At 41.8% G+C, this 15,671-nt stretch overlaps 1 protein-coding gene across 31 annotated transcripts in view; it reads left to right on the top strand.

Moving 5' to 3' along the window:
- Nucleotides 1-538: 538 nt before the first annotated feature.
- The window catches only part of IL12RB2 (interleukin 12 receptor subunit beta 2), a 90,470-nt gene continuing 75,337 nt past the window's right edge, over nt 539-15,671 (top strand). For 4 of the 31 annotated variants that reach the window (XM_063800616.1, XM_063800660.1, XM_001163965.7 and 1 more), the window contains exons 1-3: nt 890-1,057; nt 13,397-13,508; nt 14,669-14,956. In XM_063800616.1, the coding sequence (XP_063656686.1) occupies nt 13,433-13,508; nt 14,669-14,956 (364 nt within the window). In that variant the 5' untranslated portion in view covers nt 890-1,057; nt 13,397-13,432. Of the gene's footprint in view, nt 1,058-3,972; nt 4,085-6,974; nt 7,063-13,396; nt 13,509-14,668; nt 14,957-15,671 lie in introns of all 31 variants that reach the window. The other 27 variants (XM_063800619.1, XM_063800633.1, XM_009460304.5 and 24 more) reach the window with 20 other exon arrangements.

The following is a 15,671-nucleotide window of genomic DNA, read 5'->3' as shown; positions in this document are numbered from 1 at the left end:
TTTAAAGAAATCTAAGCTGACGGGTGCAGAGGCTCAGGCCTGTAATCCCTGCACTTTGGGAAGCCAAGGCGGGAGGATTGCTTGAGGCCAGAAGTTTGAGACCAGCCTGGGTAACAGAGTGAGAGTCTGTCTTTACAGGTTTAAATAAAAGTTTTTTTCTAAGTAATATTGTCATAAATATTATGCAGAGCTGCCGACCCCTCTGTACTCTGGGCAGTTTTCCCTCTTGCCTGAGAACACCACTTATAACACGGGACCTATACGGGAGTGGTGACACGCCATCTGTTCAAGTTTAACTTTTTTCTCATTTTTTAGACAGCAAATACAAATGGAAGTTCCAGTATGTTCTGCCCGCACTCCAGTGGGCGGTCTTGTGCACAGCCCACTTGGGAGGCCTCGGCGCTCAGGTGTGGTAAGAGCTGGGCGGTGCAAAGCACAGAGAAAGGACATCTGCGAGGAAAGTTCCCTGATGGCTGTCAACAAAGTGCCACGTCTCTATGGCTGTGAACGCTGAGCACACGATTTTATCGCGCCTATCATATCTTGGTGCATAAACGCACCTCACCTCGGTCAACCCTTGCTCCGTCTTATGAGACAGGCCTTATTATCCGCATTTTATATGAGGGGAAACTGACGGTGGAGAGAGAATTATCTTGCTCAAGGCGACACAGCAGAGCCCACAGGTGGCAGAATCCCACCCGAGCCCGCTTCGACCCGCGGGGTGGAAACCACGGGCGCCCGCCCGGCTGCGCGTCCGGAGCTGAACTGAGAAGCGAGTCCTCTCCGCCCTGCGGCCACCGCCCAGCCCCGACCCCCGCCCCGGCCCAATCCTCACTCGCCGCCAGCTCCCCGCGCCCACCCCGGAGTTGGTGGCGCGGAGGCGGGAGGCGGGAGGCGGGAGGCGGGAGGCGGGAGGCGGGAGGCGGAGGCGGGAGGGCGGGCGCTGGCACCGGGAACGCCTGAGCGCCGGCGGAGAGCGAGACACGTGCGGCCCAGAGCACCAGGGCCACCCGGTCCCCGCAGGCCCGGGACCGCGCCCGCTGGCAGGCGACACGCGGTGAGTGACCAGTGACTCGGGGTCGGGGACAGAGAGAACCCCAGGATCCCGGACCAGCGGGGTGTCTGCGTGCCCGGGATTCCGTGCCTCGCGTCTCCCGAGGGGGCTTCGGCGACGGCTTCTCTCTTTATATATATATGTATATATATATTTTTAAAGTCTTCCAATACGATCCCAAATGGCTTCTCTTCATCACAGTCCTAACGCCCTGGGCACAGATGTTCACTTGGAGGTACTGGGTTGTGGTTTGGCTGGATGGAGGGGAGGGAGCGCGCGGACTGAGCCTCCAAGGTACTCTCTGGGCCGGGGCACAGAGTGATGGGCTCAAACGGAAGGGAGGGGACGGCGACTGGAAAAGGGCAGAGGGCACCCCTGAGGGTCCAGCCTTGGTTCAGGCCCACAGACGTGGCTCCCGCTGCTTGAAAATGTATCAAATGTGAGTAAGATATTGGGGGGGCCTTCCGTAGTCCCGGATGAGGGTGAACTATCCTTGTCTCAGCAGGCTTTCCTGTGGCCTCTGGACTGACCCCGAGTCCCTGCCTGGCCAGTTACTAGCAAGATGCTCTGGTGCAAGCAAATTGGCCAGCCTCAGTTTTCTCTTCTGTGAAATGCCCCTTCCTTTGTGAACTATGAGGCCCTTCTCATCTCCCTAGGACACACTAAATATCAGTGTCAGCATTGTACGGGATTGTGTATCTGTACCATTAGATCCAGGTCTTACAAATAGTAACCTAAAAGCATACAAATAGACCTTGTCTAAGAACAGGGTCCCGGCACGGTGGCTCACGCCTGTAATCCCAGCATTTTGGGAGGCCAAGGTGGGCAGATCACTTGAGGTCAGGAGTTCAAGACCAGCCTGGCCAACATGGTGAAACCCTGTCTCTATTAAAAATACGAAAATTAGCTGGGCATGATGATGCACACCTGTAATCCCAGCTACTCGGGAGACTGAGGCAGGAGAATTGCTTGAACCCGGGAGACAGAGGTTACAGTGAGCCAAGATGGGACTGCTGCACTCCAACCTGGGCAACAGAGCGAGACTCTGTCTTAAAAATACATACATACATACATACATATATATACACATATATATATAAAGAATAAAGCAAAATTAGTCCTTTTTCCCCCATTTTTAAAACTCTAGATAATTGTTATAATCTGCTATGTGTGTGCTCTGTGTAGATGAACATCTTTGTTGAGCACCTACTATGTATTTGGTTTTTGGATATATATTATCTAATTCCTTAAAAACATGGTGAAATTGTTATTAGTATTCCCATTTTACAGATGTGGAAACTTACATGTTTCACACAGTTAGAGAGTTACAGGTTTCTGGCTCAAAACTGTGTTCCTTCTGTTTCCACATCTCTGGCTCAGAACCTTATAACCACCTCCACTTGAACAAACAAACGTTGGATTCTCATTTTCCATTAATAGGAATGGTACAGTGCCCTATTTCTCTGTCCAACACATAACTAAAACGACCTTAGTGGCTAAGAGCTAACACTTTCCTTCCCTATTTTAATGTGAAATCCTCAATACATTACACTATCTGTTAGGCACAACAGCCTCCAGAAAAGTTTGCAATATGCTCTTTTCCATATGTCATGCCTCTTGAATGTCATGTTCATTACATAGGCTGATAAATTCCCAAACTTTGACAAATGGAATCTTTTCTGTATTAGAATGAGTTTCAGTGTGAAAAAAAAATTTGAAAGCACACATGTAATTTTTAAGGTAGAAGAATCCTCCAAGTACAGTAGGTATTGGGCATCATTTCTCAATTGTGGACTTATTTTTGTATTGCTGCACCTGCTTTGTTCTCTACCAAATTATTTGTCATCTTTGTAATTACGCTCACAGCACTGCAGTCAACTCCTACAAATAAATTTGTGCAGAATGGCGGGACACGGTGGCTCATACCTGTAATCCCAGCACTTTGGGAGGCTGAGGAGGGGGGATCACCTGAGGTCAGGAGTTTGAGACTAGCCTCGCTAACATGGCGAAACCCCGTCTTTACTGAAAATACAAAAATTAGCGGGGCAGGGTGGCACACACCATGTGGCATGGTAATCCCAGCTACTCGGGAGGTTGAGACAGGAGAATCGCTTGAACCCGGGAGGCAGAGGTTGCAGTGAGCAGAGATCACGCCACTGCACTCCAGCCTGGGTGACAAGAATGAAACTTCATCTCAAAAAAAAAAAAAAAAAAAAAGCCAAATCCCCAAAGAAGTCTTATACAATTTCCTTTGCCCTTGGAAGTTTCTAGTGCTCTTCACTAGTGTAACAGTGGTTTGTTTTTGTTTTCCAAATAAGTATTGAACATGTACATTATGGTCAGTGCATTTGCTGGACTTAGACTTAGTGAATATAAAAAAATGTAAGGCCCAGTTCATGACCTACAAAGTCAAAATTGTTTGGGAAAATTTTGAGAATACTTAATATGTCTTAAATGATAGGTGGCATGAAGTTAGGAGGTATGGAATCTAGTTTTAATCAAATCAGTCTTTCAGTGTTAAATCAGATGAATGGGCAAAGAGAGGAGTCAAAAGCAAGGTCATCTAACTTAATTCTCGTAGTGTCACTGAAAAGAAGTGATACTGCCTTTTTTCTTATCATAATAATAGCAGGTAACATTGATTGAGCTCTTGCTATATACCAGGTACTCTGCTAACAGCTTGTCATTTAACCCTCCCAATAATCCTGTGAGGTAGGTGCTGGTTTTTTGTTTGTTTGTTTTTTGTTTTTGAGACGGAGTCTTGCTCTGTCGCCAGGCTGGAGTGCAGTGGTGCGATCTTGGCTCACTGCAACCTCTGCCTCCCGGGTTCAGGTGATTCTCCTGCCTCAGCCTCCCAAATAGCTGGGATTACAGGCGCACACCAGTATGCCCAGCTAATTTTTGTATTTTTAGTACAGATGGAGTTTCACCATGTTGGTTAGGATGGTCTCGATCTCTTGACCTCGTGATCTGCCCGCCTCAGCCTCCCAAAGTGCTAGGATTACAGGTGTGAGTCACCACGTCCATCCGGTAGGTGCTGTTTTTATTCCCTTTTTACAGATGAAGGAACTTAGGCTGAGTGGTTAAGTGATTTGTCACAGGCCATATAGCTGGAATTATCCGAGCCAAGACTTAGGTGTCCTGAGCGGATCCACTGCTCTTTTCATTACTACTACAGTTGCTCAGGAGGCTCTTCTAGGAGCTTGGACTGAGGTGATGAGCGTAAACATGGTTCAATGCCTCTTGGAGGTAGTAGCTTTGTGGGTTTAACATGGGAGCCCTGAGGCATGCTGAGAATAAATGAGAGGGGTAAGCCTGTTCCTGCAGAATTTAAACCGATAGAAGAGGGAAAGCAGTTAGACTAACAGAGCATCAAGCTTGGATTTTTATTTCTCAGGTGCTCATGGAGAAGGGAAGCATAGAATGTAATTCGAATCCAATTCTGGATTTATGTGTGGTTTTTCTGGGTTATCTTGGTCAACTTACAGATTTTTCTATCCGTAGAATAGGATACTAATCATTACTTTATGTATTTGACCAAATATTAACAACTAAATTATATGCTTTGCACAGTGATAAACTACTAAGTAAATGCCTACAAAAGATTGTTAAAATTAGAATCTTAATTAACCTCTATTTTGCAATGATATGCAGGAAAAGCAACACATTAAGTAAAATATCAGGAGATACTGAGATGGAGGGTTGTTAGTGTAGAGACTTCAGCTGAATTCTTAATTTATATGAGAAACCTGGGGAAACACTGTGGCATGGTGATCACTACCCTTAGTTTTTTAATTCCCCTCCCAAGTGTGCCTCCAATTATCTTAAGATAATTGTGAAATTCTTAGAAAATTCTCAAAACAATGCAATTATTTTAATATGTTAATGCCTCGTAGTACTTCATGAAAATACTCAGTGGTTGCTTCAAGGTGAAGCAAAACTCGGCCAGGACTTTGCAATACCCAGGATCCAAAGATAAACCTCCTGCCATTGTCCACAAACAGAGACTTCCAGATTGAGGATGTCAAAGAAAAAACCTTTCCAATACACTAAGGAAGAAAAGTTAGTGAAAGAGGTTTAGTTTTCTCAATAAAGGTCAGTTGCTATTTTTAAAATAAGGAAAGGAGGCTTTGAAGTATGAAGTTACCTGCCATGGTGACAGAGGCAGAAATGGAGGAACCAAGGATGGTGCCCGGGGCCTCTTTCCAGCACATCTTCCCAATAGAAGACAGCTTATTTTATCGATAGGCCTAGCAGGATACAGAGAGTGAATCAGAGAAGGCTGGAGTTTCTGAAGCTTTATTGAACACTTGCCATGAAAGTTTTAGGCTTATGGGAGCTATTCAAAGAAAGAAAAGAGGTCATGTAGTTTATTTGAAAGTGTCTTATTTCTCCAAGACTCCATTCATGTCCTGTTTCTTTCTTTCTTTTTACTGTTATATTGGAGAAATGCTTGTTCAATCTATAGGGTAAAATAGTTCTCAGTACAGATGATTGAGGGGTTGGGGTGGGATAAATTCATTTCAACTTTGATTTGTTTACACACAACATTTCAGGAGTCTATTATGTCAAATGGGATGTATCTAAAGTGGAAATAAAGACAAACAGAATTGACAGAAACAACATTCCAGAAAAAATAGGAAAAGAAGAGAGAAAAGAATAAAGGAAGTTAAGAAAAAAAAAAAAAGCCATAAAGAGGGAAAGGAGAAAACACATTGAATTTAAAAAAAAAAAAAGGAACAAAAATTCGGAAGTCTCCTGAATTTGAGCAAGAAAAGAAAGTTCCTGTACTTGGGTGAAATTAAAGAGGAACCATAGGACAGCAAATGCTTACCAATGAAATTAGAGAAAACTCCAGGCAGCCTCGTCAGCTGCACAAAAAGGAAAACAAGTGTGTGTGTTAAATTTGGCTCATGTAAACAGTGCTTGGACTATTGAATAGAAAGAAGAAAAAGTAGAGAAGGTTATGCATTTTACTTTCCTTCCCCTTCAAGCCATTTACCATGACATTATGAACGGGGCCTGTTTGATGATGGGGCCTGATAGACGGGCTTTTGCCCATGTAATGGCTTGTTACATTCTTTCACCAAATGGTAGACTTGGAATGAAAAACAGTTCATTTTCATGACCATAACTCAGGAAATTTCATGAAGAAGAGAAAGTTAGCTAATTGATCACTTGATTTGATTATCCTTTTCCATCACCATAGTGGAATAGCATTAGATACGGTTACATATTTTACGTGCGCTGAGTTTTGTTGTTTCATCCTCTTTTGAGGGAGGTGGGCCTCAGAAGTAATGAGTCAACCTTCTGAAGAGTAAAGCATTAGGCATTATAAATGCTTTACTAGATAGATATCATAAAGATTGTATGTAAGGTGCCTAGCATCATGCCTGAAACATAGTAAGAGATCAAAAAATTGCAGCATTAGTATTAGTATAGTGTTAAGATTAGCATTATTTTTAGTATTATGCTGCTACTGTTGCTATTGATTACAAGCAGCCTCACATCTAGAAGTGATGTTGGATTAGAAATCAGGAGACTGGCCGGGCACGGTGGCTCATGCCTGTAATCCCAGCACTGTGGGAGGCCGAGGCAGGCAGATCACCTGAGGTCAGTTCAAGACCAGCCTGGCCAACATGGTAAAACCCCATCTCTACTAAAAATACAAAAATTAGCTAGCCAGGTGTGGTGGCACCTGCTTGTAGTCCCAGCTGCTCGGGAGGTTGAGGCAAGAGAATCGCTTGAACCCAGGAGGTGGAGGTTGCAGTGATCCAAGATGGTGCCATTGCACTCCAGCCTGGGTGACAGAACGAGGCTGCATCAGAGAGAAAGAGAGAGAGAGAGAGAGAGAGACTGAGGTTCTGATCTGGATTTTGCTATTAATGTGAACTTGAGCAAGTCCCCTCTTTTTTTCTAGGTCACGGTGATCCATTTGTAAAGTCAGGAATAAATGACCTCTGAAGTGTTGTCTGTATATTGATCTGCTACCAGTAAAACATATCTCTGTAAGTAGCTTTGCAGGCAGAAGGGAAGAATTTTGTTCTTTGCCTCATTTAGTCACCTGATCATTAACGACATGCATTTATATGACAACCAGCCTTGAGGCACACTTGAAACAATCATTTGGTTGTCTGTGGTAGCCCAGACTGAAATGTCAGCTGTTGGAGGGGAAGGGAGCAGCAGGACACAGTAGTTACTAGTAACTCGTGTGGCTCCTTCCTCCCCTGACTTTTTAAGTTCTTTGATCGTCTTAGGAATTAAGATTTTTTTTTACCTGGCCAACAAAACATACAACTCTAGTACACTGAAAATCATATGCGATTTAGCAAAGAAATACAAACGAGGGAATCAGCAGGGGAAATAGGAACCAGCCTCAGTGGGGTCCTTACTTTGTGCTAAGTATTCTCATGAATCCATGACACCATGGACTGTTCACAATAACTTTGCCTTAATCGTCACCGTAACTTTGCCGAGCTAGGTATTACTATACCTATTGTAAGGCATGAGGAAATGGTGCTCTCACAGTCAATAGCATATAGCAGAACTGAGATTCATTCACCTTTTTCTTTTCCTTAATACCACTATTTCCCTTGACCTTAATACAGTGCTACAGAAGAAAAATAATTTGGAAGTAGAAAGTTTTTCTGCCAACATGAGATTATCACCTGCGAAAGGAAACTTAAGAGTTTCTTTTTTCCTAGCCTAGCACAATGCAATTTTGAAGTAGCTTCATGCTTTGTGCTTCTCTCTAGAGCAATGGGGAAAGAGGCTGGTCAGGGAGTAATTGTTGTCTCTGTCTTCCTGCCGGTCGGTGTATTTCTGGCTTGTTCCCGCCCACCCCACCCCCATCCCCGATCTGAGACGTTGTTTTCACCATCTGGAAACTGTCACAACTTGAGTGATGAGTCAATGACATAGCACACTCTTTGATTTTCTGATTCAAGACAGAGTTGTTGTTTTAATATTTACCCTCTAGGCAGGGTATGTGAAGGATGTTTACAGTTACAGGAGGTTTCATTTTATTGGAAGATACCTCATTTACTTGAAGGTCTTTGGGGATTCTGAACTTCTCATAAAAGGAGAAGCTATTTTTACCTGGTAGTCAGAGAAAATGAGCAAGTTTGTGTTTGGATCAATGTACCATTATATAAACTCAAATTTATCTTCCATTTTACCTATTTCATATAAATATGCATGTTTATATAATATACACATATATTTTAACCTATTTAATAATAGGACATAATATATATGAAAACATATTTCATATATATCCATTTTTTTAGATCCTTATAATTATCATATGAGTATTTTACTATTTGGAGAATGTTATAGCTTCATAAATTTTGATCCATGTTGAAAATTTCTACAAAGGGGCGCCATAGATATCTTTTGCAGTTAGGAAGCAGAAACCTACTTAATCCCTATGTAGCCATTCATTCAGTTATCTTCCAGTTCAATCCACAATTTTATCTACGCCAGAATATTCCAAATTTTAATGCAGCAGCTAACATAGCTACTATAGGGGTAGAAAAACTCCGCTCCATCCTCCTAGGGTCTTGGTTGAATCTGAGAATTAAATTGACATTAGATTAACAGGAAAAAAATAATACAAATTTACTCAACAAATATTATGGGACATGGGAGACATGAAAAAATGAAGACCCAAAGAAGTAGAGTCAGTTACTTAAATATTGGATTGAGCAAAGAATAGTAACCTATAAAAATGTGACTAAATTATGTGGGGATGCCAAAGTCTATACAGAATTCTCTTGGTCTCAATTTCTCATCCTTGAAGATAAAGATGTTGACTTTCTTTCTAGTACAGAGAGTGTCTTTCATATGGGAATTTCACCTTCTGATTTTAAGAAACAGCAGGAAAGTCAAAGTGATCTTCTTGCCCCTGCTGTTTTTCAAGTGCCTTTAACTCAAATAGTCAATATGTCAGAAGAGTATATTTTAACACCTTTACTAATATAACAAAAAATCCAACCACAATGTAGTAGAATAAGATTTAATGTAAGTAGTTTTAATGTAGTTGCATTAAACTAAACTAGAAGTAAAATAGATGAACATACACACACAATTTAAGTTTTATCCAGGACAGCACATGCCTACTATGTGCCACAAATTGTGGCCTCTGCCCCTGAGGAGCTTGCAAGGTAATGGAGGAGATAGACAGGTATCTAAATAAATTAGTTCTCTTTAATTATGGTACGTGCTAAGATAGGAAGATGCCAGGGTGCTCTGAGGATACTGGTAGGAGGGTTCACTCTGACCTGAAGACATAAGTAAGGCTTCCTGAAATCTGAACACTTCTTTCCATTGCCACTACAACACCTGAGGACCACATCATCATCATTTTACCTGTGCCTCTGCAGTCATTTCCTAACTGGTCTGCCTGCATCCACCCTAGTCCCCAGAGTAGTGTATGTGTGTGTGTGTGTGTGTGTGTGTGAATGTCACTCGTATCTCGTTACACCCTCAATTAAAACTCAATTAAATAAGTAAAATTCCTAATTAAACACCAGTGGTTTCCCATACATTTGAGAGTAAAATCTAGGCTCCCTTTTTTCGCAAACAAGTCCATAGTAAATCTGGCTCCTGATGTCTTCTCTAATTTCGTCACATACCATTCTCCCTGCAGTCACTTTCTCCAACCGCCCTGACCTTATTTCTGTACCTCTCCCTTGGCAAGCTCGTTCCTCTGCCTCCAGGCTGTGCATTCACCATTCCTCTGTGAGGAAAAGTGTTCCCACAACTTCAGTTGGCCAGCACCAATTTTAGCCCAAGCTTCGCCTCCTGCAAACGCCTTTGTTGACAAGTTTCTATCCTCCCCAGGGTCTCTCCTCTTTTATGTCCTTCTTTTATTATTACCTGAACTCACCAGTTTGTTGCTTATATTTTTGTTTTTTGCCTGTCTACTCCAGGATGTTGTTTCCATGAGAGCTAAAATCCCTTCTGTCTTGTTCTTTACCGTATCCCAAGGACTTGGCACTTAGCAGCTGCTTAATACATATTTATTGAATGAATAACTGAATGAAAGGTGTCTGAACTGAGTTTAGATGGATGAATAAGACTCACCCAGTCTAAAAATAGTGGGAAAGTAAAGAGAATAGCATGAAGGGAAGACACAGAGGCATGAATAGGCATGGGACGGGCAGGAGTATAAGCAGCTCAGTGTCACTAGATGGTAGTGTCAGCAGAGAGTGGTGGATGTGGCTGGTGATAAAGACAGAAATTAGCTCGCAGAGGCCGTTGTATTCCATGACCTTGGACTTTTTGGTTTAGAGACAGGGAGACCTGCAGATTTTGGCTTAAATCTGTGCTTCTCAAACATTTTAACAATGACTCACAAGAAACACATTTTATGTATCTGAACTGAGATCCATCCCCAGCTTTTAGAAGCTGTCACATTCATTGGCTCATGGCTCCTTCCACCACTTCAGAGCCAGCAGCAGCAGAGCGAGTCCTTGGTACATCATATCTCTCTGACCCACTCTCCTGCCTTTCTTGTACACTTTTAAGGGCTCCTGTGACTATATTGGGCCCACTTGGTTAATCCAGAATAATCTTCCCATCTCAAGGTCCTTATCTTTAATCACGTCTCCAAAGTGTCTTTGCCATGTAGGGTAACCTGTTCACAGATTCTGGGAATTAGGGCATGGACATCTTTGGTGGGCCACTTTCCTGTCTACCACAGGGATGTTTATAGGGAGTTTTCTAAAGATCATATTCCTTTCCCTCCTTCGCATCTTTCTTTCCATAGACATTTGTTGAGTACTTACTGTTTCCCAGTGTTAAGTGCTGGTATTCAACAGTGAGCAAGGTAGTCAATGTTCCTGCTCTTATGGGGCTTATATTCTAGTATAGAAGACAGATGACAAACAAGTAATTAAGTAAAGAAATAAGGTAGTTACAGATTGTGCCATGAAGACAATAATAAGATGATGAGTAAAAAATCAACTGGGGAAGACCACATTGGTCAGGGAGGGCATCGGAGGGATAGAGACAGTGGTCAGGGAGGGGCTCTCTGGGGAAGTAACACATGAACTGAAATCTAAAGGGTGTAAATATGTCAGCCACACGAAGAAGCAAGGGAAGAGGATTCTAGCAGAGGACATGGAAAATGCAAAGTCCTCTAGGCAGCAAAGGGTATTGTTCAAGGAACAGTCTGAAGGCCAGTGTGAATGGAGCAGAGTGAACCAGGCAAAAATGTAAGCGATGATGGCAAGATGGGAAGAAGTGAGGCCATGCAGTGGCTGAGAGATTGTGTGTGGTATGGGCTGTGGATATTTTTCTAACAGCAGTAGGGACCTGTTGAAGGGTTTCCAATAGTGGTGGTGTGCAGGGGGTAACATGATCTGATTTATGTTTTTCAAAGATAGTTGGCTCTGTGAAAATGGCTTAGAAAGGGCAAGGATGGTTTGGAAAGACATGTTGATGGCTAGAATAGACTAGGGGAGAGATGACAGTGGTTTGGACTAGGGTGAGGGGACAGTTGGAATGGAGAGAAGTGCATTGATCTGTAACATATTTTGGAGGTAAAGTTGATGGGACTAGAGATGGTTTAGCTGTAGGAGATGAAGAAAAGGTTAGAATCAAAGATGACTTCTAGGTGTTTTTAGCCACCTGGGGTAAGAATATCATTCACTGAGATAGAAAAGGCTGAAGGAAGAACGAATTTGGAGAAAGGGTGCCAAGAATTTAAACTGAACACCTTAATATTGAGAATCTGTTAGACATCTAAGAGGTGATGCCAAGGAGACAGATGGATGAGACTGGAGCTCAGGGGGATGTGTGAGTTGAAGATCTACTCTGAAATCTTTAGCTAGCAGATGACATCTAGAGCCAGGGGACCAGGTGAGATCCCCTACGGAGAAAGTAGAAATGGAAAAAAAAAAAAATACCTTGAGTGTGCTAAGGTCCTCCAAGAGTTAAAAATCAAGAGGAAAACAAAGAGTAGCCAGCAAAGACTTATGCTAACATTATTTAGGGTTTTCCTGAATGATGGCTAGGCTAGAGGTAGAGGAAACAAAGGGCGCTTTCCTAGAACCCCACAGGGACAGGAGTGCTTTGTCTCTAGCACTTAGTGTGCCTAGCACATGAAAGGCAGCCATCCATATTGAATGAATAAGTGAAATTTTCTGAAGCTCTTCAATATTTTCTGGCATATGTCTAGGTATGGGGTTAAGAGGTAAACTTTTGCTTTGCACTGACTACTTTTTAGTGGCCTGACATCACAGAACTTCCCAGCCTACTTTATGAATTTTTGGCCTATCTTTAATAGAATTTAAAGAATTTGTTACTGACCAGTAGAGCCATTCCTTGGGTTTGAATTTGAAACAGATCAGAAATTGCCAGCTTATGTTTTCTGACCTATTCAAGATAAAATCATCCTGTAAAATAAGTAATTAAAAAACAAATAAGTAAACAAGCTTCTCTACAAAACCCAAACAACCCTTGGAATTCCTTTTTTACTGCCAAAGAGATCAATCTTTTACTAAGTTCCAGATGGGTTATGAGCCATTTTTCAATCTACTGATTCCAGAATCACTTGACTGGATCAGAAACTCTCATTAGTCAAACTACTCTGTATGGTATGATGATGAAGCCTTGTTTAGAAGGAAAAGAAAAAGAAAAGTGTTGTGTGGGACTAAGTCTCAGACAGGTTAAGCAACTTGCACATGGTCTCAAGTATTTAAACCCAGTTCTAAAGGACCACAAAGCCTATTGCTGTGGTCTGAATGTTTATGTCCCCCTCAAATTTATATGTTAAAATCCTAACTCTCAAGGTGATGATATTAGGAGATGGGGTCTTTGGGAGGTGATTGGGTCATGAAGGTAGAATTTTTACGAATGGAACTGGTGACCTTATAAAAGAGATCCCAGAGAGCTCCGTTGTCCCTTCCACCATGTGAGGTCGCAGCAAGAAGGCCCCATCTATGAACCGTCTATGAAGTGGACCCTCACCAGACCCTGAATCTGCTGACCTCTTGATCTTGAACTTGCCAGTCCCCAGAAGTGTGAGAAACAAATTTCTGATGTTTATTACCTACCCAGTTCATGGTATTTTGTTACAGCAGCCCAAATGAACTAAGACATCCAAATTCCTTCTCTCATCCCTTGCTGACCCCAAGAAGTCTCACTGAGATGGGGTTTGGAAGGTGGCTAAGATATTCGATTTACTAGTTTTAAAGGCACATGTCATTTTTTAAAATAACAAGATCTCAACAAGGTGGAGAAAAATAAAGCGGCACTTAAAGCTCTTCTGAGCTATTTTGGCTCTGGTATTTTCTGAACATATTTAACATCAGTGAATTTGTCTTCTTTTGCAAGGAAGAATACGGAGTTCTATACCAGAGTTGATTGTTGATGGCACATACTTTTAGAGGATGCTCATTGGCATTTATGTTTATAATCACGTGGCTGTTGATTAAAGCAAAAATAGGTAAGATATTTCTGTAAGTTACTCTGTGGAAGAATTTGTGGTTTAAATTCTCAGTTACAGATGAAGTATGTATTTGTGGTAAATGTTCTGGTAGTTGGTCTTTTGTAGTCAATCTCTGTCATTTAAGTGGATAAGTCTGGTTCTGTCTATAACTAATAGTTATTTTATTTAATTTGCACTAATGATTAATATAAGGGTCCAGTTATTTTATTTCTTCCTAAGAAAGTGGCTTGGTAACCCAGCTAGGCATCACAAATACATGTTTTACATTTCAGCACATTTTTCTTTTTTTTCTTTTCTTTTTTTTATTATACTTTAAGTTCTGGGATACATGTGCAGAATGTGCAGGTTCGTTACATAGGTATACATTGTGCCATGGTGGTTTGCTGCACCCATCAACCCGTCAACTACATTAGGTATTTCTCCTAATGCTATCCCTCCCCCAGCCCCCACCCCATGACAGGCCCTGGTTCGTGATGCCCACCCCCACCCCCGTGTCCATGTGTTCTCATTGTTCAACTCCCACTTAAGAGTGAGAACATCCGCTGTTTGGTTTTCTGTTCTTGTGTTGGTTTGTTCAGCACGTTTTTCTTCCTGCCTCCCGCCGTCCACAAGTTTGGTTTTTTTTTTTTTTTTTCTGAGACAGGGTCTGGCTCTGTTGCCCAGGCTGGAGTGTAGTAGCACAATGTTTGCAATACTTTTTTAATACTCTTTTAAAACTGTCTTTTTTTTCTTGGTACAAGTATTTAAGTAAAAATTATAAATCATAAATGGTGATGGAAACAAATGTGTTTTTTTCTGGGAAGCCTTTAGTAGTCTGGTAAATAATTTGCATATAAGAGAGGCTAGTTTTTCCCAGAACTGTGTTCCTGAATGTTCTTCCAATCCTGCTTTCTAATCACTTTCCTGGTTATAGTTCTGATTATAGTATTACTGTTATGAGATGGATGCATATTTTCATTCAAATACAATTAGACTTCAATATGTTTACCTTCTGTCTTCATTGTACATCACCATTATAACCAGAGACATGTAGGTTAATTATATTTGCATGATCTGATGGGGTTAATTTTAGCCTGTTTTGGGGAATTACATAAACTCTTCATTTTGAAATGGGTTTATTATCACCAACTAAATATTGCATTTGTATCTTATTGCAGATGCGTGCAAGAGAGGCGATGTGACTGTGAAGCCTTCCCATGTAATTTTACTTGGATCCACAGTCAATATTTCATGCTCTTTGAAGCCCAGACAAGGCTGCTTTCACTATTCCAGACGTAACAAGTTAATCCTGTACAAGTTTGACAGAAGAATCAATTTTCACCATGGCCACTCCCTCAATTCTCAAGTCACAGGTCTTCCCCTTGGTACAACCTTGTTTGTCTGCAAACTGGCCTGTATCAATAGTGATGAAATTCAAATATGTGGAGCAGAGATCTTCGTTGGTGGTGAGCATTCCATTTTGAATTTTTAAAACTTGGTGATCTTTTGGTATTTTTGATCTTTTGGTATTTGGTGTTAAACAGAAACCCAAATACAGGTTAATGTTCTTTCTTTTCCCACCACATTGAAGTATTTTATCTTGATACTGACCTGAGAGCTTCAATGTGAGTTCAGAAACTGGAATCTTATTTGGCAAGTCTCTCTCTCTCTCTCTCTCTCTCTCTCGCCATTAAAACCATTTATCTGTTGTCCTTAACTCCAGTGGCAGAAAAAATGGATCTCTGCAGGTGGGTCTTTATGCTTTTTTGACTTACGAGAATATGTTTAAAGCTACAGCCTCCTAAAAAGACAGAAGAGATGTCTTTTTAGACTTATGCAGCCCAGGATGACTACACAGAGTTGAATAGCACCTCTCGTCCTATCTAACTTAATGCCTCCCAAAATAGTTCTTCCATCCATGCTCACCCGGACCACTGGTTCTCGTACTTAACAGAAGGTAAAAGAAAACATTGATCATACTTACTATCTTTTCCTCAGTTCTCTAGGAAACTGACTCCAGCAAAAAAAAAAAAAAAAAAATCTGCTAACAATTCATGGGAAGGGGGCGTGGGGCAGAGGAGTTACACAGCCCCAGGGAGGCAAGAGGGAAGGAGTGAGCCAGGAAAGGGACAAAAGCAAATGCCAGGTGGTAACATCACTGGACTGGCCACAGCTTCAACA

This window comes from Pan troglodytes, chromosome 1 (assembly GCF_028858775.2).
Source record: "Pan troglodytes isolate AG18354 chromosome 1, NHGRI_mPanTro3-v2.0_pri, whole genome shotgun sequence".
Taxonomy (NCBI): Eukaryota; Metazoa; Chordata; class Mammalia; order Primates; family Hominidae; genus Pan; species Pan troglodytes.
This window is presented reverse-complemented; position numbering and strand designations above follow the sequence as displayed.